Source organism: Myripristis murdjan, chromosome 13 (assembly GCF_902150065.1).
Source record: "Myripristis murdjan chromosome 13, fMyrMur1.1, whole genome shotgun sequence".
Lineage (NCBI taxonomy): Eukaryota > Metazoa > Chordata > Actinopteri > Holocentriformes > Holocentridae > Myripristis > Myripristis murdjan.
The window spans coordinates 39,510,122-39,535,993 of NC_043992.1; the positions used below are offsets into that span (position 1 = coordinate 39,510,122).

The 25,872-nt window shown below is 42.5% G+C and overlaps 1 protein-coding gene across 1 annotated transcript; it reads right to left on the minus strand.

Annotated features, from left to right (window-relative positions):
• Positions 1–7,833: 7,833 nt before the first annotated feature.
• Positions 7,834–20,210, minus strand: LOC115370413 (protein NLRC3-like; the record flags this gene model as incomplete). Its single annotated transcript, XM_030067431.1, has 4 exons — positions 20,192–20,210; positions 8,431–10,231; positions 8,154–8,327; positions 7,834–7,999 (listed from the first exon to the last, which is right to left on the minus strand). Coding segments are annotated over exons 2-4 (2,127 nt in total), but the record flags the coding sequence as incomplete, so codon positions are not given.
• Positions 20,211–25,872: the final 5,662 nt, after the last annotated feature.

Here is a 25,872-nt window from a genome sequence, read left to right on the forward strand (position 1 = left end):
GCCACTCCTTCCGCTTACGTCTTTGAGCGCTCTTACTCAGCTCATTGATTGATTTCTTTTTCCCTGCTTCTGTATCTCTTTTCCATCGCTCACGCTCTTTCCTGAGGTATTCTTCCCTTCTCTGTGAATCTGCATTTCTTCTTGCCCTGTACTCTCTTTGCCTCTCTGCATTTGATTTTGCCATCTGAAATGTGAAAATAATGAACATGAAATAACATTAAGAGAAAAGGGGATGGCTGCCTTAAGAACAGTCCAACCTTCAACAGCATGATACAACCCCCGTAACAGTGTTTTTTGTTACAGGGTTGAATGTTACGGGGTTGAAGATTTTAGCTAAAAGTAGCCATATGTCCACATTAGCTAGAGTATGTAGCACCATATGGTATGAGGAAAACAAGAAATTAATATATTTCTCCAAGACAATTGTTTGCTTTTTCCCAAACAATAGCAAATATCAATTATGCATTCAACAGTGCTGAAAGGTTGAGCTTGACGATGTCAATCTGACGATAAAAAAAATGATATATAGATAAGAAAGTATGCTAATACTTACCTCTCTTTACAGTATGAGCGGGAAAATATTGAGTGATGTCACTTCCTGGGTGCTGCGGAAGTTGGACTGAACCATTATTTTTTAAAAGGGGGGGGTTGGTATGCTGTTATGGGGTTGAACAAAACTGGGGGACATGATTAAATAGTGCTATTTTATAAATAATTCATGCATTTTTTTCATATTTCTTTTATTTAGGTAAAAGTAGACAGTCAAATTATTATATTAGCAGAAAAAACTTGCGGTTACTGGCTATTTTTATTTGTTTTATATTCAATGAAAAAGAAACTTTGGACAGTGGGGACATGCTCATTTGGCTGACTTCTACGCCTCAGCAACCCATAAAATTTTTCAAAACATGATTTTTAAAATATGTTTGTGTGTTGTAATGCAAAGACACATGGATCTTTCCATTTCTGGTTTTAAAATGCATTTTGTGGTTTACTTTATATGACAATCTTTGAGGTAAACCTGTGGGACACAAAGTGCACCGATTTCAGAGAATCACCCGTATGCACATACAAGGAATATGACTCTGATCACTTCCACCACACTCATGTACTTACACAGAGTTAGACATACAAGCATGGTTATTATTACTGTAAGATTCACTGCTATGTAATGTTGCAGAGAAAACTCTTCAAATGGGCCAGTCGATCCTTAGGTCTTCCACAAGACTTACTTATTTACAAAAATACCTTCAACAGTGCAATAAAACTTACAGATAGGCAGAGTCAGGTGCAAGTCTTAGATTTACTGTGAAAGCAGAAAAGTGGTCCATGAACACCAACTCTGGGGTTTGAGTCACAGAGCACTGCTTTATATCTGCCGCTTGACTCCTTGTGATGACTCCTCCTCCTCTGGATTCTGGGTGTTAGTTGTCTTTGTTCCCTGTGTAGGAGGCCTGCAGTTGGGAGTGGCAGGGGTGGACCAGGTGGATAAGCCACACCTGCACAGACTTCCACTGATTTTTGCTCACTGATATAAAAGAGGGCTGACTGGAGCAGTTCTCTCTCTCTTTCTCCTTCCTGACAGGATGGTTTTGTTTGCTGTGGTATATTCTTTTAGATTGATTTTGATTGGCATCTCGACTACAGTATCTGTTCACACATGCATACACCAGTTTCACCACTGAAACACTGACACTCACCCAGATTGTTTTTTTGTACTCAGTTAACTGTAGTGAATTATATTTACTTTATTTAAACCGCTAAGTATCTGTGTGGTCTCCCCTGTTTCTGTGTGGGCTTTGAGCCGGTTCATGACACTCCTCCCGTGCAGCCCACTGCTCCAAGATTCACCCCCGATGTGCATCCTTTGGGGATTTTCCACCATTAGATCATCACAGGTAACACTCTCATCACCTTCTAAGGAATTTCTTGGCTCCGAGCAGTGACCTCATCCCATCCTGATCTAAGTGTGATGGTGTCACAAGACTGGCGGGAAACCTCTCCATGATACCATGAGACAAGGATTGGTCCATAGGCTGCATACTGTACAGTAGGCCTATTTGTAGTCTACTTTATGAAATTAAGTTACATGTCTTGAATAAAATTATTTTAGCTCAACAGTGACTTAACAATCCACTCTGGTCATCAATCATCAACAGATAATTTGTCATCTGTCACTTTGTCTCACAAAACCTTTGGATGTAAAGGCAACTACTTCAGCATGACCAAAAAATAAACAGACTCACAATCATCTGATTCAGTTTGTCACAAACATTTTATTTCAGCTGCAGCAAATCCAGAATAAAGAGCCGTGGCACTGGGGCTGTGTTTCTCTGCTGAGATTTTTTTGGTCTGAAAATTTTCCTCTCCACACAGGAGCAGTAAATTTAGAAAAGGAAGCATTTTCCATTGTTTTCCTTATAAGACTCACTGCTGAAGATTTCATGAGCTGGTCAGACAGTCGTTAAACACCCAGCACAAAAAAAAAAAAAAAAAAAAAAAACACCATATACTCAGAACTTGTTTTAATTTTTGATTTTTCCATCTTGAGTATGATGCACACAACCCACAAATGTGAGATCGCTGGGAAAAGGAATTTGGTCTATTAAAAAGCATTATACATCAGAAATGGTTGTAATGCAACTCATATAGATGAGAGGATACATGATTCACTTACACTGAAATTTTCCTTTCCTGTCTTGCAAAGCAGCAAAGTGAACAATAACTCTCTCATTGAAATCAAGCCTGTTCCTGACTAGTTGCTTCTCCATGGAGAATATGGTCAGTGCATTCAAATGTTCCTGTCCCATTGCATTTCACAGGAACATCTTGATTCTCTTTAAGGCATCTCTCAGCTTCAGCTGTGGTCATGTTGCTTGTTACTGACGACTGAATTTTAGTTTTCATGATGAAATGATGGAGTTACTTTGAGTTAGTTCTCGCCATGTTGACTCTGGCCTTGAACGTGATTAAAATGCCAGCTGGCTTACTGGCTACTACATGATTACACAAGTCTGACCATTCTCGCATCCTATAGAGATTGCATTGCAGTGCCTGCAGTTCAAACAAACAGTTATATTGCCTAAAAATGAAAGTCCATGAGATCGGTCTGGGCAACACCCTTGGCTGAAATTGCCCCAAAGGGTTGGTACTCCATAGATCCCAGCTTGATGCTGACTGGACAATGATACTCAGAGGCACAAAAATCCGTCTAGAGCAGTCGCAGCAAGTCTAATGCTGTGGTAGAATGTGATAGGAAAAAATCTCTTTCCCCTTTCACCCTTGGTGGTGCACTGCGCTGTCACCTGAAGGCACAAGCCACCCTGCTATATTGCATCATTAAAAACACAAAGAAAGACTGCTTTGACCATTCTCTCCTTAATGAAAGAATTTCATGACAATCTGGCGATGACGATGGGATCTCTAACCTGACTGCTGCAAGCCCACAAGGAAACCAGTCCCAGACAGGAAGGACTGCAGGAGTTTGGGAACCTCAACTAACAGTAAACTCTTTTTCTGAGGCACCCATTAGTATTCCTTGTTGGCCTAGCAGACACCAGTAGGTGATCTGTTAAATTATTTTGATGACACTGTGAGCAGCCCAATGAGTGCACGGATAGGCTCCAACACCCCTGCGACCCTAACAAGGACAAGCTGTTTGGAAAAAGAATTACTGAATAATGTGAACAGTCAACTGAGCCATAAAAATCAAATCAAAAAATCAAATTTTAGTACCATATAATTAAATATTAACATTAATAGTGTGTGTGTGTGTGTGTGTGTGTGTGTGTGTGTGTGTTTCTCCACATAGGAGGCGATTCTCACACCTCAGATCTCACACAGAGACACTGAAGAGTCATAATACCTAAACCAGAACCCCGGGTACAGAGGTTCAGTGAAGGAGCTGCTGAAGGTGTGGAGGTGGATCAGTGTGTCAGAGGAGACGCTGTAGAAGGACAGAGAGCCAGCAGGCCAGTCCAGATACACTGCCACTCTGTCAGAGGAGGCGGGGGCAGGGATGACTGTTAATCTGTTGTTGTGACAGGCAGAGAAATCACCAGAATCGCGGCAGGTCAAACTCCAGGAGTTTTTGTTCCATCCAAAAGCACTGTCATCACTGTCTCCTCTCCTGCTGATTCCTCTGTAAGTCACTCCTATACAAACCCATCCTTTCCACTCGACCTCCCAGTAGCAGCGACCAGTCAGACCATCACTACACAGGATCTGTCTCTTGATGTCAAACCTCTCTGGGTGATCAGGATATGGCTGCTCCTCTCTCACCTCTGTCACCTCCCTGTTGTCCTCAGACAGGACGAGGTGTCTGTGTGCTGTGTTTGTGTCCAGTTTGAGTTCACAGGAATCTGATGGAGAGAACAAGACACAACAGACCTGCTGTGGTTATTATCTGCTGATTGATTCACAGTTTGATTATTGATTTGTTAACTCTTTGATGATGACACATGGTGTCAGCCGTCCTCTTCATTCACAGCAGGATCTGAATGAATGGACGTCACAAACTGCTGTGGAAATTCACTTCACATCTGGAAGAGCCATTTATACACATACTACATTTACACTTATGTATTTCTTTATACAGATGTGAATTGTCATGGTTCTGTGTATCTTGTGTTTTGGTTGGACTTTTGTTTCTGTTTTCCTGTGTGTTTCCGTTGCCCGGTTCCCTTCAGTGTTTTCACCTGTGTCTTGATTGCCCTCCCACTTCCCACAAATGTCCTGGGTTGTGTTTCAGCCCTGATTGTTCTGATCCCTCCCAGTGTTTCCCTTGGCCTATCCTCTGTGTTCTCCTGTCTTGTGCTCCAGCCCCTTCCCCAGGTGTGTCTTATTAGCTATTTAGTTCTTGTGTAAGTCCTGTTTTCAGTTCTGTTCTTTGGCCAGTCATTGTCTTCGCTGTGATGTGTTCCCTGCATTTCCTGTGTTTCCTGAGAGTTTATTAAATATTTTGTTGTATTCTGAGCTTCGTGACTCATTGCTCCTGCATTTGGGTCAGACCAACCACCTGCCATGACAGAATGACTGAGCAGGCATGGACCCAGTGGAGCGACGCCTTTTTAAAGAAAAGGTTTTTGAGTTTGAACGAACTGTGGAGAAACTCGTGGCAGCAGCAGCCCCAACGACCCCAGTCCCCTGTGCTACAGCAGCAGCAGCCCCAGTGGCCCCAGTCCCTTGTATCACTGCATCTCCCTGTTGTCCATGCTGCTGCTCCAGACCTAGTTCCCAGTTCCCAAACCCCAGTACCAGCTCCTCGTGTCCATGCTGCGGCCCCAGCCCCAGTTCCCAGTTCCCAGTTCCCAAACCCCAGTACCAGCTCCTCGTGTCCATGCTGCTACCCAAACCCCAATACCAGTTCCCCGAGTCTGACTGGCTACTCCTGTCCCAGTCCCCCGAGTCTGACTGGCTACTCCTGTCCCAGTCCCCCAAGTCCAAGCCCAACTGGCTGCCCCAGCTTGGTTCCCACTGCCATTGTGACAGCCCTGGTCTCATCCCCCAGGACCTGTGCAGCATTCATCTCAGCCTTCCACGGCCATGCTGCTGCTTTCTTGGCATCCTGCGTCACTGGTTCCACCAGCTCATCAGCTGTCAGGCAGCCCTCAGTCCACACTGCCGCTGTCCAGCATCCCCAAGTCCATGCTCCACAGCTTTGTGGCCAGCCTGCAGTGTGGTGCCGCCCACACTGTCATGATCCAGGGAGGTTCAGTCTTGGTCACCAGCATTGGTGCAAAATTACAGCAAGGAGTTGTGATTGGTTGTCAGGTTTGTTAAATTTGGTGGAGAAGAAGCTGTTAAAGAGGGAAACATTGCTTGCTGCAGCACTTCATTGTTTGGTTTTTCTGACATAATGACATGAAGGTTGTCTCATTTGATTTTGCACATTTCTCCAAACTATTATTTCTGCTCTCAAAACCATGACGGTGGCCGAGAACCGCCATCGCTGCAAATAAAAAAAAAAGATGCAAATAAAAAAAACGCTGCAAATAAAAAAGAAAAACGCTGTGTTGCAAATTAAAAAAGCAACGATTGCTGCAAATAAAAAAACCCGCTGCAAATAAAAAAGGAAACCGCTGCGTTGCAAATTAAAAAAGCAACGATCGCTGCAAATAAAAAAAACGCTGCAAATAAAAAAGGAAAACGCTGTGTTGGAAATTTAAAAAAAGCAACGATGCAAACAAAAAAGCCAAAATGGATTTTTCATGGCAGATTTTTTTTTTTATATTTGTTATATTTAAGCAATAAGCCCCGAAAAGCCGTGGGTTACAGTGATTTTACAACGGCTGAGGGGTGTTCTAAAATGTAAAATCGCCGTTGTAAAATCACTGTAACTCACGGCTTCAAGGGGCTTATTGCTTTTATTGGATCGTTGCTTTTTTAATTTGCCACGCAGCGTTTTACTTTTTTATTTGCAGCGTTTTTTTTTTTTTATTTGCAGCATTTTTTGTTGTTTTACATCTTTTTTGTTTTTTTTTTTATTTGCAGCGATGGCGGTTCTTGGCCACCGTAGTTACTGCTGCAATCAACTGCTTTCTCCTCATCAGGCATTTGATTTCTGACAGGCCAGAGGCTTTGGCTTTAGTAGTTTTATCATTGAAATTAACTTATTTAAAGTAGTTTATTGTTTGGGTCAAAATAATATAAAATAATAATAATAATAATAAAAAGCTTAGACCATTTGCTTAAGTCTGCAGCTGCAGCATCTAAACAGCTGAATGTTTGCTGCTTTGTGTTCAGGAGTCAAACAGAAGTTGGAACAAGTTCCAACAGAATTGAAGGATCTCAGCGTTACGATCGACTGCGATCTCTTCTTCAAGGCTCGGGGTTAGGGTTAGCACCATAACACCATATGGGGAGTCCACATTTTTGAGGTCGACGCTGTTTTAGTCTTGCAGACCAAGATTTTTAAGCTTCGGTGCTTCAGTGACCTTCAGTTCATTAAGTGAGGTGCAGGTGGTGCCTCTGGTATATGTTTAAGTGGAGGTTGCGGAGCAGCTCCTAACACCTCTGGAGACGAAACATGCAAAGCCAAGGAATTCTTCCATGCATGTGAAAGTTCTCATAGCCCAAGAGAGCAAAAGTCCTAATAAGATATATAAGAGAATGAAAGACGGAGTGAACTTGACCTTGCTCAGCTACTGTCTCCTGACACCACTCACAGCTGTCCTGTGTCATTCATGTTGTCAGGTCACATTTAACTGTCCTCATATTTATTTATGATCTGCTGCTGGTGTTCATGTGTAGTCTGCTACATGGTATTCTTCTGGCTGCAGGATCAGATTTGTTTGATGCTGCTTCATGTCATCCTGTCCAATTCATTGGATCAAATCATTTCAGTGGGATGAAAATGAATTTTAATTTTAACAATTATTACATAATCAGATTACTTTTACCACTACCTTGTTAGCATGTATTGATAATTTTATAATTATGTGGTGCTTTGTTTTTTTTTACATCTTACATTCAGGGAGTCTTTGTAACATCTTGCTGGCAATGACAGATGAAAACTAGCCTTTTGGCTAATTCCGGTGCATTTACAGACATGTTTATTAATGTGCACTGTCGCTGTAAAATTAAATAAAATGAATTCGACACTTACACTTCCTCAGTCCTGGTTTTAACCACTGCTCTCCACCATGGTCCACCCTGGAGGAAGAAACAGAGTCAGAGCAGCAGATTCTCTTTGAGGATGGAAACATGGGCAGTAAATAACCTTCCCTATGAAGGATTTAGCAGACCACATCACTCATATCCACCATTAAAACATGAGCCAATATTCCTCAGCCCTCTAGAGGACATTGTGTGTGTCTCTCCATACCTGAGAGTCTTCAGTCTCCAGGTTGGATCCTCCAGTCCAGCAGAGAGCAGCTTCACTCCTGAGTCTCCTGGATGATTGTAGCTCAGGTCCAGCTCTTTCAGATGGGAGGGGTTGGAGCTCAGAGCTGAGGCCAGAGAAGCACAGCCTTCCTGTGTGAGCAGACAGCCTGACAGCCTGCACACCATCACAAACACAATCAGTCCACCACATCATCTGCTTTGTGTTTTCACAAAAACCTACACAGCTTAGGAATCTGTTCAGTGACATGAAGCTGCATGTAAATCAGGACTGAACTAGTCATGTGTTGAGCAGGTTGAGGAATCCTGACCTGAGAGCCTCCAGTCTGCAGTGTGGACTCTCCAGTCCAGCAGATAGCAGCTTCACTCCTGAATCCTGCAGATCGTTGTTACTCAGGTCCAGCTCTCTCAGACTAGAGGACTGGGAGCTGAGAACTGAGGCCAGAGCTGCACAGCTTCTCTCTGACAGATTACAGCTACTCAGCCTGAGGAGGAATTAAAAATGGAAAAAAAATACATTTAAATGTGTTTCTCTTGAATAAAACATCACATTATGTGTTTAATATATTCAGTTATCTATGAACCTACACAGATTTCTTGGAGGCTTTGACCAGTGCTAGCAGCCTCAGAAGAGCCTCCTCTGAAGCAGAGTATTTCTTCAGGTCAAACACCTCCAGATTTTCTTCTGATGACAGTAACATGAAGACCAGAGCTGACCACTGAGCAGGGGACAGTTCGTCTGTGGAGAGATGTCCTGATCTCAGGGACTGTTGGATCTCCTTCACTAGCGAATGATCATTCAGCTCATTCAGACAGTAGAACAGGTTGATGCTTCTCTCTGGAGACTCATTCTCCTTGATCTTCTTCTTGATGAACTCAACTGTTTTCTGATTGGTCTGTGAGCTGCTTCTTGTCTGTGTCATCAGGCCTTGTAGGAGAGTCTGATTGGTCGGCAGTGAAAGACCCAGGAGGAAGCGCAGGAACAAGTCCAGGTGTCCATTTGGACTCTGTAAGGCGTTGTCCACAGCACTCTGGAGGAGTTTTAGTTTAGTTGTCTTGTTGGATAGTGCAGACCACCACGAGGTTGATTGTTCCTCTGACAGCAGATTGACTCCAGAGTTGATGAATGACATAAAGACATGAACAGCAGCCAGAAACTCCTGAACACTCAGATGGACAAAACAGAAAACCTTGTCCTGGTACAGCCCACGCTCCTCTTTAAAGATCTGTGTGAACATTCCTGAGTACACTGAGGCTGCTCTGATATCAATGCCACACTCTGCCAGGTCTGCTTCATAGAAGATGAGGTTGCCTTTCTCCAGCTGCTCAAAAGCCAGTTTTCCCAGAGACAGGATCATCTTCCTGGTCTCTGGAGTCCAGACTGAATCTGTCTCATGTTTGTCAAGGTACTTGACTTTCTGCACTTTGGACTGAACCACCAGGAAGTGGATGTACATCTCAGTCAGGGTCTTGGGCAGGTTTCCTCCCTCACTGGTTTTCAAGACGTCTTCCAGAACTGTAGCAGTGATCCAGCAGAAGACTGGGATGTGGCACATGATGTGGAGGCTTCGTGACATCTTGATGTGGGAGATGATTCTGCTGGCCTGCTCCTCATCTCTAAATCTCTTCCTGAAGTATTCCTCCTTCTGTGGGTCAGTGAAGCCTCTCACCTCTGTCACCATGTCAACGCACTGAGGGGGGATCTGATTGGCCGCTGCAGGTCGTGTGGTTATCCAGAGGCGAGCAAAAGGAAGCAGCTTCCCCTTGATGAGGTTTGTCAGCAGAATGTCCACTGAGGTGGACTCTGTAACATCAGTCAGGATCTGGTTGTTGTTGAAGTCCAGAGGAAGTCGACACTCATCCAGACCGTCAAAGATCAACACAACCTGGAACTGCTCAAACCTGCTGATTCCTGCTTCTTTGGTCTCAGTGAAGAAGTGATGAAGAAGTTCCACCAAGCTCAACTTTTTCCCTCTCAGCAGATTCAGCTCTCTGAAAGTGAATGGAAATGTGAAGTGGACATGCTGGTTGGCTTTGTGCTCAGCCCAGTCCAGAGTGAACTTCTGTGTTAAGACTGTTTTCCCAATGCCAGCCACTCCCTTTGTCATCACTGTTCTGATCAGTCGATCTCTTCCAGGTAAAGGTTTAAAGATGTCCTCACATGAGATTAGCGTTTCTGGCCTGGCTGGTTTCCTGGATGCTGTTTCTATCTGTATGACCTCATGTTCCTCATTGAGCTCTCCATTCCCTCCCTCAGTGATGTACAGCTCTGTGTAGATCTGGTTCAGAGGTGTTGGGTTTCCTGCTTTAGCAATCCCCTCAAACACACGCTCAAACTTCTTCCTCAGGTTAGATTTGACATCACACTGGCACATTGCAGCAGCAGTTACTGAATGAACAACAAAAAACATAGAAAAAATGTATTATATTTAGTATCAGAAATATTAATATTACTTGGTAAATATATCTATTGGCCCTTTTTAACTGTAAGAACTTAGCAAGGTGTGCTGTGTTCTCAAGGCTATGTCACGTGTTCTGCAATAGTTTAGGTGGCAACAAAACAGTTCCAGGTTAACGTTCATGGAAACTGATTTGGGCCCCGCTCAGGAGCTGATACTTAAACCTGAGTTCCATTTAGGAGGAGGTAACAGGGCTGTCCATTTTTGTTTTAAAAGAGCCACAGAAACCACCGAATGGCCTTTATATAAATAATTTGTATAATATACAATATTGGGACACACCCCTTAATCAGTGAATTTGGGTGTTTCATTCAGCCCCATTGCCACAGGTGTATAAAATCCAGCAGCTAGCCATGCAGTCTATGTTGGTTATAACATATCAAAAGTCCTAAGAAATCCCAGTGGTGGAAAGTATTGAAAAATGCTGAAATAGGTGATGTCTCAATTTCCCATTGACACCCATGTTAAAACAATGATTTATGTAAACTAGGCAAAAAATTCTGCACCGCTTTTTCAGTCTATAATTTCTCACCTTTATTTATACAAGATAGTGTTGTATCTTATACCGTTATAAAGCCTGATTTGTCCTCTTTCCAATGAGATACAACTTGTAAGGATCCTGCATTTCTGGAATGAGTGACACCGGGAATTGTGTGGGAAGCGACCTTTTTTTTTTTTTTTTTTACAAAATCCCCTCCAATATTTTTTCAGTTGATCATTTCTCCCATTTAACAATACTGATTGGTGTTGTCTTTCATACCGTTAAAAAGCCTGATTAGTCCCCTTTTCAATGAGAAATAAGTTGTAAGGATTGTCAATCGATTGGTATGACCAACATGGCTAAACATGTCCCCTCCTCCCCTTTTTGATGGGAGCAAAATCCCATTCCATGTGTTTTCAGGTGATCATTTCTCCCCTGTGATAAGACCAACTGTATTTGTGAGTTATACTGTTGGAATGCCAGTCCCTTTTACAATAGGGTATAACTGTAAGTCTCATTGGAAAGAGGACGAATCAGGCTTTACAACGGTATAAGATACAACACTATTGGGTATAAATAAAGGGGAGAAATTATAGACTGAAAAAGCGGTGCAGAACTTTTTGCCTAGTTTATGTTTTCTTGTCTTAAATCCGGATGCAGTATAGTGCTTGTGCAAAAGGAAATTCTTAATAGCATATATATTTTATGAAAAGAAAGGGGTGAACCTCACACTAAGGGGAGAAATGACCACCTGAAAAGTAGTGTGGATTTTGCTCCCCTCAAAAAGGGGGGGAGGGCACATGTTTAGCCATGTTGGTCATACCAATCCACTGACGATCCTTACAAGGTCACTTTGCATAACGCCTATAAGACTTAACAAACATTCGTGAAAGAATGGCTCGTTCTAAAGAGCGCACTGAGTTCCAGTGTGCTGCTGTAATAGTAATGTAATAGGATGCCACCACTGCAACAAGCTGGGGAAGTTTCTTCCCTCCTAGATATTCCAACATCAGCTGGAAGTGGGATTATTTCAAAGTGGAAGCGTTCAGAAACCACAGAGACTCAGCCACCAGGGGGCAGCACCACGTAAAGTTACAGAGCAAGGTTGCCAAGCGCTGAGGGGCATAGTGTGTAAAAGTGGCCGACGCTCTGCTGACTCAATAACTGCAGGGCTCTAAACCTCCTCTGGCATCAACATCAGCACAGAAACTGAGTGCCGGGAGCTTCATGGCTGAGCAGCTGCATGCAAGTCTTACATCACTGAGCTCAACACCAGGCATCGGATGGAGCAATGTAAAGCATCACGCCTCCGCTGGACTCTGGAGTGGTGGAAACATGTTCTGTGGAGCAGCCAACCACACTTCTCAATCTCTATTATCTTATGTTTGCTTAGTTTGTTTTGGGTGTGATTATGATTATTTAAATTGAGTTGTGATTTTCTTGATTTTGCATGTGTTTGTTGAATCGTTGTTGTGTAGTTTCGTTATGATTTTGGACTTGGCCACAGCAAGCAAGATGAAAAACACCTGCAATAGAGAATTAACAGGGACAGGGGCACTGCCTGGCAGGAACAAAAGGCAGGGAGCCTTAAGACAGGAACAGCGCAACAGGGAAGGGAGCAGGCAGAAAGCCGCACAACCTGGGCCGAAAAGCACAGCTGCAGCACTGGACCTGATGACCACAGCTGCAGAACTGAAGCAGACGAGCAGACACAGATTAACCACTGGTGCCGATTGGGCTGATGATGATGAGTCAGGTCAGGTGGTATCCTGACCTGGTGGAGACCTTTGGAAGATTGCAGCGAGGCGGCAACTGGGCATCAAACACACAGTCATATTCAGTACGTTTAGGCGCAGTGAAGCTTTAAAAAGAAAGCAAAGAAGCAAGCAAAGAGGATGATAACTATGAGGGACGAAAAATGACAAAACAATAAATAAATGAATAAATAAATAAATACGCATATAAATATATAAATGCATAAATAATTAAATTAATAAATATTTCTACATTTATTTATTTCTTTATTTCTGTTTTTATTCATGCATTTATTTATTTATTTGTGTATTTATACATTTATGCATGTATTTATTTATTTATTTTTACATTTATTTATTTATTTATTTATTCATTTCTACATTTATTTATTCATTTATTTATTTATATATTTATTTTTACATTTATTTATTTATACTTTTATTTATTTCTACATTTATTCATTTATTTATTCCTTCTTTTATTTCTACATTTATTTATTTATTTCTACATTTATTTATTTATTTCTACATTTATTTATTTATTCCTACATTTATTTCTGTATTTCTACATTTCCACATTTATTTATTTCTGTATTTCTGTGTCGTATGTTAATAAGGTGGGCGGGTTCTTACATTAGTCTTAAGCACGATTGGTTTGTGGGTGTGATCCTATCCACTGCTACTGCCTGGACTGGCAGTAGCAGTGGATAGCAGTGGACTAGCTAGCTACTAGGGCATGAACAACGCCAGACTTTTCCACGTCGTCGACGTTACGTCGACCCGTCAACACCGGGAGATTTTTGGGGGGCTAGCGGGGCTCTAACCGGAGGGAGGGAGGGGTTATAGTGGAGCACCCACCGGGCGACCGGGGGGGTGAGGAGGCTGCAGTGGAGCGCCGACCGTGTGTGTAGTCGGACTACTGGAAGTAGTCGGTGGGTGCATGATTTACCACATCATTCGCCAGTGACCTTAAATCACTGACGATGGCTCTCAAAACGCTTTCCATTGCGTTTTACACAGTAGCTAGTAGGGCATTAATGTAAACATCGACCGGTCGAAAGTCGAAGAAACACCCACACACACACCCCCGGCGCTCCACTACAGCCTCCTCACCCCCCGGTCGCCCGGTCGGCGCTCCACCACAACCCCTCCCTCCCTCCGGTTAGAGCCCCGCTAGCCCCCCCAAAAATCTCCCGGTGTTGACGGGTCGACGTAACGTTGACGACATGGAAAAGTCTGGCCCTAGTAGCTAGCTAGTCCACTGCTATCCACTGCTACTGCCAGTCCAGGCCATATGTCTATGGTCCAGGTAGTAGCAGTGGATAGGATCACACCCACAAACCAATCGTGCTTAAGACTAATGTAAGAACCGCCCACCTTATTAACATACGACACAGAAATACAGAAATAAATAAATGTGGAAATGTAGAAATACAGAAATAAATGTAGGAATAAATAAATAAATGTAGAAATAAATAAATAAATGTAGAAATAAATAAATAAATGTAGAAATGAATAAATAAATGTAGAAATAAAAGAAGGAATAAATAAATGAATAAATGTAGAAATAAATAAAAGTATAAATAAATAAATGTAAAAATAAATATATAAATAAATAAATGAATAAATAAATGTAGAAATGAATAAATAAATAAATAAATAAATGTAAAAATAAATAAATAAATACATGCATAAATGTATAAATACACAAATAAATAAATAAATGCATGAATAAAAACAGAAATAAAGAAATAAATAAATGTAGAAATATTTATTAATTTAATTATTTATGCATTTATATATTTATATGCGTATTTATTTATTTATTCATTTATTTATTGTTTTGTCATTTTTCGTCCCTCATAGATAACAACAGCCAAGAGGAATACAGTAATGTGACAGCAGCCACCACAGTCCATCTGCTCCGACACTATGTGGGTAGTTTCGGTGGTGGGTAGGCTACCAGTTTAGTGGACCCACAACTTACCTATTACTTCTACTTGTTTCAGCCATACTTTTAGCAAACTATTTCAACCATTCAGGCCAGGCGCCAAGTTGACATGACTGAGCAGTCTGTCAAACATTTGGAGTAGGCAATTTATTTTCCCTAAAATAAAATTAATTGTTTTAGCTACAAGGCTAGATAACAACCACATAAAGTCAGGCTTAGAAGGGAATCTGGTCTGGGACCTTGTTTGGTCCCAGTGTTCGGCCCAGATTATCTGGTAATGTGAGGGGTAACAAAAGTGAAAATGTGAAAAGGGTCTAAATACTTAGTGAATGCACTGACATTTGTGAGAAAATAAATACAGAGGGAATACAGCAAGGTGCAAACTACTGGTGTCACTCAAGAACAGGAAGTCCAGATTAGACTTTGCAAAAAACATCTGAAAAAGTCTGTCCGATTCTGAAAGAGGTTCTCTGGACAGATGAAACAAAGATGAACTTGTTCCAGAATGATAGGAAGAGAAAAGTGTGGAGAATGAAAGGAGCAGCTCATGACCCAAAGCAGAGCACTTCATCTGTCCAGCATGGTGGAGGCAGTGATATGGCATGGGCATGTATGGCTGCCAGTGGAGCTGGATCATTAGTGTTTATTGATGATGTGATTCTGATGTTTATAGGGCTCTACTATCTGCTCAGATTCAGCCAAATGTCACAAAACTGATAGATGGCGCTTCACAGTTCAGATGGACAATGACCCAAAACACACTGAGAAAGCACCCAAGAGTTACTGAAATCAAAGCAGTGGAGTATTCTTCAATGGCCAAGTCAGTCCCCAGACCTGAACCCAGCTGAGCTGCTTTTCACCTGCTGAAGACCAAACTGAAGGCTTAAAGACCCACAAACCAGCAGCAGCTGAAGGCAGCAGCGGTAAAGGCTTGGCAGAGCATCTCAAGAGAGGAAACTCATGTAGCCCGGATGTAAAAAAAGGGATTAAAATACACAGGTTAGTTCCTAATAACTCTACATCGAGAATATTCATTAAGGAAATTAAACTGAAAATGCCTTAGTTTAACAACAAAAGGAAACATGGTTAACTAAGAGATCATGGTAATTTCTTATTTCCTAAGATGTAAAAGTTTTATTGTGTGGTTAAAATAAGCAGTTCTAAACAATATTGAAGGTTAACTGATGAAAAAACACACAGATTGTACCTTTACTGTTGTTTATTTTGTTTTATTGGTTGCTTGTATTGTCAATCAGAGTTACCTGTGGCAATTGGCCAGAGTAAGAGAAGAGAACATGAGAGGGAGGGGAGAAAAAAAACGATGGAGATGCGGAGAAACGAAGGTGTATGGAGAGAAAAGGGTGTGAGAAACTGAACATATAACATGGACTATTGTGGTGTTGAATGCATTTGGATAAAAGTATCCCTGCAGTATAAACTCACAGTGAGTCATTGTTGATACTGCGCTAAGTTAAGTGCAGTATTTTGTTTCAGTTTGTCCAAGTTTATCGTGTGTTTTTTTTTTTTTCAGCCGAGCTGATAGCCGCTAAGCTAAGAGATAGATAGATTTTATTGTCCTTTTTGGAATAATTGTTTTCACTTTCCGTACAGCCACGAGAATTACACAAACAATTTTACAGGAACACCATCAATATCACAGAAGTATACCTGCCACCATACACACATATATTTCACCACAGTTACAATCTTTTCATTCTCTTGTTTAGTTCAATTATGGCATACCGTATTTCCCCAATTAATCGCCCGGGCGTTTAATACGCAAAATCAACTTGCACCCCAGGCGTTTAAAAGAACCAGGCGGCTATTCGCTGCAGGCCTTTATTTATTTTTGCACAGACCTGTACCAGGCCATTATTGTTATGACAGTTACTGTCCAACATATTTACAGTCGGTCGATTTAAGATTACGGTACACCTTTTTTTTTTTTTTTTTTTTTTTTTTTTTTTCTAACGTTAGCTAGCTCTCTTATTTTGACGGAAAACGGAAGTGCCGCACTGTTATTGTGCGGCTAACTGTTTACTTCTGCAAAAATAAGGTGAATAGCCTTATTTTGGGTTACCTCAATATAATGCAAATAATCGCCCCAGCGGTTATTCGGGTGGGCGTTTAATACGCAAAATGCGTGCAGACCCCAGGCGTTTATAAGAACCAGGCGGCTATTTGCGGCCGGGCGATTAATTGGTGAAATACGGTATGTTGAATTTTATTTTTGTTTAATTTTTGTATCGTTGGCCAGATGGAAGGAGTGTGAAATATGAGTTAAGTGGGTGACTGGGATCAAGTGCTATGGAGTGTGCTCTGCATGCAGTGGCTGTGCTGTTGAGATCTGCGAGGTTGGGGGTGGGGAGCACGATGATCTTCGCAGCTTTGTGTGTGATCTGTGTGAGTTTGTTTCTGTTGGGTGCTGACAGCATTTTGAAGAAGCAGGGGGAACAGTAGAGGAGTATGGGCTGAATGATGCTTTTATAAAGTAGCAACAGGAGGTGGGGGGCAACTGAGAGTGCTCGGAGTGTGCGGATGGCAGAGAGTCTTTGCTGGCAGCGTTTATGGATGTCAGTGGTGTGTTGTTCAAAGCTAAGTTTATTGTCCCGGGTGAGTCCAAGATATTTGTGGCTCTCCACCATCTCAACAGCTTCACCGTTTATGCTGACAGGGTTGTGGGTGGAGTTAGAGGCTGACCTGCTGGAGGAGTTGAAAACCAGTTCTTTTGTTTTGGAAACATTTAGTTGGAGGTGATTGTCTGTGCACCACTGTGTGAAATATGAGATGGAGTTGTGATAGTAAATTACTGAGTTATTGTCTTTAAGTAGAGCAGGTGCTGCTGTGTCATCTGAGTACCGTATTGACCCGAATAAAAGACGACCCTGATTTTAAGACGACCCCTCTTTTTCAACACCCTTTTTTGGAAAAATACTTTTTATATGGACAGGAGCGGACTTACCATTAGGCAAAACTAGGCGGTTGCCTAGGGCCCCAAGTTCCTGAGGGCCCCATAAAACTCCTCATACACTTATGGTTAATACAGTTATTACTTATTTGCGCACATTAATTATGTTTTTGATTAAAATACTTTTGCTAAAATGCCAGCAGAATGCTTATCGTATTATGTGTGTCTCGGGGCCCCTGTTTTGTGTGTTGTCCTCTCATCTCAGAGGGCCCCATGCCTGCCTTTGCCTTGGGCCCCAAATTTCTTAAATCCGCCACTGCATTCTGCAACACCAGCCCATGCTAGCTTTAAACTCAGTGCGGGCTATGTTGAGCTCTGTGGCAGCTTCAAGTGCTTTTTGGTGCATCACAGCCCTTGTAACGGGCAGTCCTTCACTACGTTTCTCATTCACAAAATCGCACATCCTCCTGTCAGTCTCGTTGAATCGACCAGTTTTTGGACCACGAGAAGCCCTTCTCTGGCTGTGGGCATTTTTTTAGCTCTTCTTTCTGAGACCGCCACCGTCTCACATTGCACTCATGGCCGGGGTTAAGGGGGATGTTTATTTACCTTAACAGTTTCGGAGGTAACTTCAGAAAGCGTCCAACTGACAGCCGGAGCGGCATGTCAGCTGGCTTCTACATTCAACCGGGTGGCGGCGCACACCGGCCGGCCCACCTGATGCCAGCTGGTGCCTCGGTCAGCACCGCGCCCACCCGGTCAGGTCTGCCGGATCTGACAGGTGCATGGCGCACACAGACTGTCATATATACCTTTCATCATAAATCAACTTTTGTTGATACGCGGTGGCAGCAGCACCATGGACAGCGACACAGACACCATGGTTGATTATTGATTGCGCGACGCAGCCATTTGCCGGTAATCACGCTGCGCATTAATCGATTTTGCGGAGGCAGGAGGAAAGTTGCATGATTTACGTCGTACCCACGTTCGCCCGCTGCGTGCGTGACCGTGCATGTGCTCATGCATGAACGCCCGTACCGTGCTGGAGAACACCCCTTCCAACTGTGCCAGATCGGGGGAAGTGTGCTGTATTCAAGCACGGAACATATGCAAGTACAACACATGTGTATTTGCTTAGACCCCCAATATAAGACGAGGGCGTTTTTTCAGGGCATTTTCAATGGAAAAAATATCGTCTTTTATTCAGATCAATACGGTATTTCAAGTAGGTGGTGATGGGTGAGGGGCTGATACAGTCATTGGTGTATAGGCTAAACAGGAAAGGGCTCAGTTCACAACCTTGTGGGGCTCCCGTGTTGGTGATGGCTGGTGGGGAGATGGTACTGCCCACTCTGGTGGATTGTGGTCTGTCACTGAGGAAGCTGTGTATCCAGTGGATGAGAAGGGGTGGGACATTGAGGTGAGAGAGTTTCCTTATCATCTGGTGGCATTGGATGGCATTAAAGGCTGAGCTGAAGTCGATGAGGAGGAGTCTGGCGAAATTACCTGGGGATTCAAGGTGTTGCAGGAGGGAGTGGAGAAGACATGCCACTGCATCTTCAGTCCCTCTCTTGGCCTTATATGCAAACTGGTTAGGGCCCAGCTGATGGTTAATAGCTGCTAAGTGATAGCATTAGTTGTTAGCCGCCAAGCTAGCGCCGGTCATGAGCTTTGGGTAATGACCGAAAGGACAAGATTGCGGATACAATCGGCCGAAATGAGTTTCCTTTGCAGGGTGGCCGGGCGCTCCCTTAGAGATAGGGTGAGGAGCTCGGTCACTCGGGAGGAGCTCGGAGTAGAGCCGCTGCTCCACCGCATCGAGAGGAACCAGTTGAGGTGGCTTGGGCATCTGTTTCGGATGCCCCCTGGACGCTTCCCTGGGGAGGTGTTCCGGGCATGCCCCACCGGGAGGAGACCCCGGGGAAGACCCAGGACACGCTGGAGGGACTATGTCTCTCGGCTGGCCTGGGAACGCCTTGGGGTTCCTCCTGAGGAGCTGGTGGAAGTGTCTGGGGAGAAGGAAGTCTGGGCATCTCTGCTTAGACTGCTGCCCCCGCGACCCGGCCCCGGATAAGCGGCAGAAGATGGATGGATGGATGGAACCAGTAGGTAGGCTCACCTGATGCCGCGATTAACGGCGAATGGCCGCATTGCGCAGTCAATAATCAACCATGTTGTCTGTGTCATTGTCTGTTGTGCTGCTGCAGCCGTGTATGAACAAAAGTTGATTTATAATGAAAGGTATATATGGCAGTTTGTGTGCGCCACTCACTTGTCAGATCCGGCAGACCTGACCGGGTGGGCGCAGCCAGCCCGCCTGATGCGGCAGGAGTAGTTACACGGAAGGGCGAAAGGCAGTAATTTCGCCTAGGGCGACAACATGGGCAGAACCGCCACTGCCTTCATGGTTGGTTCGTCATGTAGTGCAAAAGGAAACAAAAGGCAGAACCTGAACTTCACAGGTTCTGAAGAGTCCCAGGTTCTGGAAAGTTCCAGGTTACCCTCAATAATCAAAAATGGCCACATGACATCGATTTTGCTCTTAACTGGTGATGGAAAAATGAGTCCTGACCTCTGCAGCCAAACATGAAAGACAACATTTTTCATGTAAACTTTCAGTTCAGCATTTTACATAAAAATGAACAAATTAATACTTTAACCACTTATCTGTCAGTTCCCTTCCAGTGTGGAACTGCTGAGATCTGGTTTTGGAAATATCTGTATTTACAGCAGAGCTTAGAAATGCAAACATTGCTCCTCTCCATCCTGTTAAAGGAGTTAAAAGCCTCTTACCGCTCCACAGACGCTCAGCCAGCTCCTCCTGCTTCATCCTTCTCAGGAAGTGCAGTGTGATCTGCAGAAAAAACTCTCTGCTTCTCTTCCTCTGCTCTTCTTCTTCACCGTCCAGCACCTCCTCATCCTCCCTCTGCCTCTCTGAGAATTCTGGGTAATCTGGACTCAGAGACCGCTGCAGGTTTTTCAGCTCCTTCTTCACAAAGGTGTTGATGTTCTCCTCCAGCAGCTGGAGCAGAAAAATAACAGAATTAGACTTCCAAATTAAAATCTGGACACAAAACACAAAATCAAATTCAGGTCAAAGAGGCTGAAAGATACAGAGAGCAGCACGTAGACGATTCTGAGCAGAATGGTTGTTGTTCAGTTGGTATGTTGTTGTAAATTTACACACCATAAATATGGAGGCCAGGTCTGTTTGATGCTGCTGGGCAGACTGAGCACTGGGAACCTCTGAGCTCTGCTGCTGGACTCTGTGGACCACACACACACACACACACACATGCGCGCGCGCGCGCACACACGATTATTGGATGTGATGTTTTGAAAGAGGAAACTCAGTCAACAGAGTCTGAAGCTAAAAATGACTTTGTAAATACATTACACTCTTCTCCCTTTCTCCCTACCATAAACACTTTTACTAGAGTCATCCCCTCAACTAAATCCATTATTGATGATATCATCATGTTGTGATGTTGTCTGACATTTCTGATCATTTCCCTATTGTATTGTTTCTTAACTTTGCTGGCAGGCCTTCACTCTTACATCATAAAATAAAAACCAAAGTACTTAATGTAGAAACTTAACGATGTCTGAGTGAGGGCTTGCAGGCCAAGGCATGGAACAGAGTCTACAAATGTAGTGATGCTGATACTGCATATGACAAAGAAATCACAGACTCCATTCGGAGGACAATACCTGAGAAGACTGTCACGTGCAGTACAGCTGCTCAAAATCCATGGCTCACTAAGGGCATATTAAAATCTATCAATCATAAAAATAAATGATATACATAAAAAACCCAAACATTACTAATGAGAATGAATATAATAATTATAGAAATAAACTTACACATATTATAAGGAAGAGTAAGAGTAATCATTATACAGAACTGATAAAAGCATCACAGGGTGACTCAAAGAAATCTTGGAAAGTGCTTAACAAGGTCTTAAATAGGGCCAGAAAACCAACATGCTTCTGGACATTGATAACACACACATGCACTCACACGCCACAAGAAACACTACCAGTAACGCCTGTCTTGCGGATAAATTTAATATTTTGTCTCCATTGGAGAAAATCTGTCTAATAAAATCAGCCAACCTCAGGGGACTTCCTTTAAACATTACCTGTCAGGTAACTATCTGAATTCTGTCTTCCTAAAACCAACTGATTGTGATGAAGTTTGTAAAATTGCCATGCATATGAAAAGCTCACACTCAGCTGGAGCTGATGAAATCTCCAGCAGAATTCTGAAAAGCGTTGTTAATGTAATTGCTGAACCTCTTGTTTTTTGAGTCAATCTAACTTTACTTTCTGGGGTAATGACAAAAATGGCGAAAATTGCGTGAGTTACACCTGACTTTAAATCTGGTGATGATAATAATGACTTGTGCAATTCTCGTCCAATTTCTATTCTGCCTACTCTTTCCAAGGTCCTGGAAAGAGTAGTATACAATACATTGACTAGCTACCAACACAAGCTAAACATCATTGTGCCATCCCAGTATGGTTTCAGGAAAAATAGCACTACCTGTATGGCAGTACATGACCTAATTGAAAAGATCAATGATGCCAACAATAAAGGTGACTGTGGTATTGACATTTTTTTGGATTTATCTAAAGCATTTGACACTATCGATCTTGACATCCTAGTTGGTAAGTTGCATCACTATGGCATCAGAGGCCTAGCGCTTGATTGGTTTAGAAGCTACTTGTTTGGGAGATCTCAATATGTTTATGTAAATAATTACAAATCGTTAAACAGACCCATCAAATATGGGGTTCCCCAGGGTTGCATTTTGGGGCCGCTTCTCTTTATCTTGTATGTAAATGACTTGTTAACTCCTTGCATGTACTCCAAAAAGTATAGTTTGCTGATGACACTAACTTGTTTTTGTCCCACAAGGAACTGAGTGAACTTGAACAAATCCTGAACAGTTAGCTTGAGAAAGTAGACACTTGGTTCAGATATAACAAACTTTCACTTAATATCAGCAAAACAAACTACATTGTATTTTATTCCAATAACAAACAAATTGATACTTCATCCCAAGATAAATGGACAGGATATTGTTAGAGTCAGCTCCACAAAATTCCTGGGGATCCTCATCGATGACATATTATGATATGATATTGATCATTTAATTGAAAAATTATCCAAATATGTTGGTTTGTTCTTTAAGTTGAGACATTTTCTCCCACTCCCTGCACTTCTTACCCTTTACAAAACCCTATTTGAGCCTCATATAAATTATTGTAATGTCATTTGGTGCAACACGTTTCCAAGTTACCTAAAACAGCTACAGATTCTCCAAAAGAAAGTCATACGTGCCCTATCGTGGTCTGAATTTAATTCTCCTACCAGACTTCTTTTCCGTCGTTACAATCTCTTGAGGCTTGCAGAGTACAGGTTACCTCCAGAATTCTTGTGTGATATACTAGGTTGTTCATAAACTAAATCATAAATTATGTAATCTCATCCCAATCTGCCTTCCTCTGCACACCCATGACACCAGAGGAAAACAGTTAATCACTGGGAAAAAATTAAGGCTAAAACGCACCAGCTTGGTGTTGTGTGCAGGGGACCGCAGATTTGGAATGAGCTTGATGCTACATTAAAAATGTCACATCCTGTCTCCACCTTTAAGAAGAAATTAAAAAACCAACTCCTGTCTATATATGATTGATTACATGTTTGTGTGATGAGTATTGTTTATAGATGAGTTGGTTGGTACTCCGATATTATTACTCATTTTTTTCCTTTTTGGGATTGTTTGTTGTGTGTCTGTCTGTACTTTATTACAACCATGGATACTGGCCAGTATCCTGTTTGTCATTGCTATGATTATGCAAAATCGGGCCCCCTCCTAAAAGCTTTAAATAGCCTCCTTGGGGTGACCCTTTCACACATCAGGCTGTTGTACTACTAATGCATCGTATCCATAATGCTGTTGAGATGGAAGAGAAATATATATGAGCATCTCAAGGTTTTTCTCTGGAATGTCAAATAAGTGAAGTGTTGCCTTGTTTCGTCATGGATGCTTGATGCCTGTCTGTACGCTGTGCAGCAAATGGTAAACACTTAAATAAAGCTTATGTGCGAAGAAAAAAAAATTAAAAAAAAAAAAAAAAAAAAGCGTTGAACCAATTCTGGATCTCATGAATGTGATGACAGAAAAACCATCTGATATATCACCAGTTTGAAATAGTTACCCATCATCCACAGAGAGGTGGCCGTCTTTGAAGTTAATAGAACAGCCCTTAGAGTGGTCACTCCTCATGGACACACAGCTGGGCTCAGGTCCACGCTCAGGCCTAGGTTCAGGTTCAGGTTCAGGTCCAGGCTTAGGTTTAGGTTCAGGTCCAGGGAGGTCTGGTCTCTCCTGCTGGATCCTGATAGAAACATTATGAACACAGTGAAGGGATCTGAGTCTTTATGAAGAACACTGCTTTACTTCCTTAGTCAGGGTGGAGCAGAGCATAGCGGAGTTTTTTAAGTTTTTGAAGTGTTTCTCTTGTAGATCTCGATGCTGAGTTTCCGTGAAAAGATTGCCGTGTTTTTTTTTTGTTTTTTTTTTATGACACGTAAAGGGAGGGCAGGGGAAATAAGTGTGCACGGCAGTGCACGTGTGTGATGTGATTAGAGTGAGATCACAACACTTCTAATATTTCTAATATTTCTAGTATTTCGAAGCTCCAAATATTTTAGGGCACATGTATGTACAGGCATGCCAGGAACACAACACATTCAACAAATTAATTGTAAGAGATTGAATGGAAATAAGAATGTAACAGAAAAATGACTGTACAAAGCATACAAAACATATGATCCTTGTGTGACATTCACCTATTGCCCAACAAGAGGCTCTTATTTACCTCTCCAGGCTTTAGAGTTTTCTAAATTCTGTATATTTTCAGAAAATATGTGTGTGTGGTGCAGATGTGCAAATCAACATGGTCTTCACTCAGCTGACCCAAGTTCAAATCCAAGCTAGAGCAGTGTTTGCTTTTAGGTAGTGAAGGTTGGCTAGGCAGTAGCAAACATCTGCTGATGTTAGCTACCAAACGTTTTATAACCTTAATCTGACCTTTTCCTAACCTTGAGCATTGCAACAAACCTTTCTCCAACCTTAACAATAACCTTTCCTAATTTTAACCAAGTATCTTTAGTGGCAAATGAGCTAAATCGCTCAGGAAACGGTGCTTTGGGTAACTTCAGACATGCTCCTGTGGGTCATATTAGAAGGTTGGAACAAATGATCTGTGGGGTCATTTGGGTTGGAGGAGTTGACCTACAATACATTCAATTTTTATCCATATGAAAAATGATCTGATCAGTGACTCCAAACTGTGATGCGATCCCAACAGTCAGTTTTGTGATCTGTTGCAGCCCTGTTCCTCAGTCATGCTAACACTCTGAGATAACACTGACTTACTGATTTTCAGAAGCATCTTTAAATTCACTGAAATAATCCTTACGAGCGGTCACTCCTCATGGACACACAGGTGGGCTCAGGTCCAGGTCCAGGTCCAGGGTCATGTTCAGATCCAGGTCCAGGTCCAGATTCAGGTTCAGAGGGGTCTGGTCTCTCCTGCTGGATCCTGATAGAAACATCATGAACACAGTGAGGGGATCTGCTTTACTTTCTTAGTCACACTAACATACTAAGATAATAATGAGTGACTTCTCTTCAGAAACAACATTGTGTGTAAAATGGAGTGTGAACACACACAGAGCTTTTCCTGTGAATAATGCTGCTGTGCTGATTTGCCTGCTGAGCTCTGATATGGAGAACAGTCATGGACAGTCAGAGATCCTCATCTCACCTCTTAGCTTTGGTCTGGCTGTCATGTTCCCCAGACAGAGTGCTTTCAGAGGCAGGGAGCCCCTCCTCTCTCTCCTCACACACATCCATAGCCGAGCCGACACCTTGACACAAACACAGCGGCTGATTGATGACAGCAAGCTTTCCATGACAGGATGTGTGCTGTCTTCCTGTCAGCACCATGTCACATATACAGAGTGGACGTAACACTCAGAGCAGCTGCCCTTTACATCAAACCCACTGAGCAGCTTCATCTGCAGAGGACTTTGAATCCTCTGGGACTCTTCACACATGGACCTCCAGCAGCTCACATCTACAAAGCTCTCATTCCAGCCTCACAGCAAAATTCACTGCATTTATTTCAGATTTTAACTTGCTGATAATATGTTGTGGTAAATTTCTTGTCATTTAATTTTAAATGTGTAATTGTAATCATTTTAAGTGGTTGTCACGTCATTTTGTGTCACATTTTTTTATACTAATTTTCTAGTCAATTTGCAGTTTGTCAAGAAATCAACTGTATGTGTCAGTTTCAGACTTTATTGTATTTTTTTCAACCTTTTTTTCTGGTCATTACTTCCCAATTTGTTCATCACCAACCCCCCCGCCCTCACCCACCCACGCTCTCTTGAC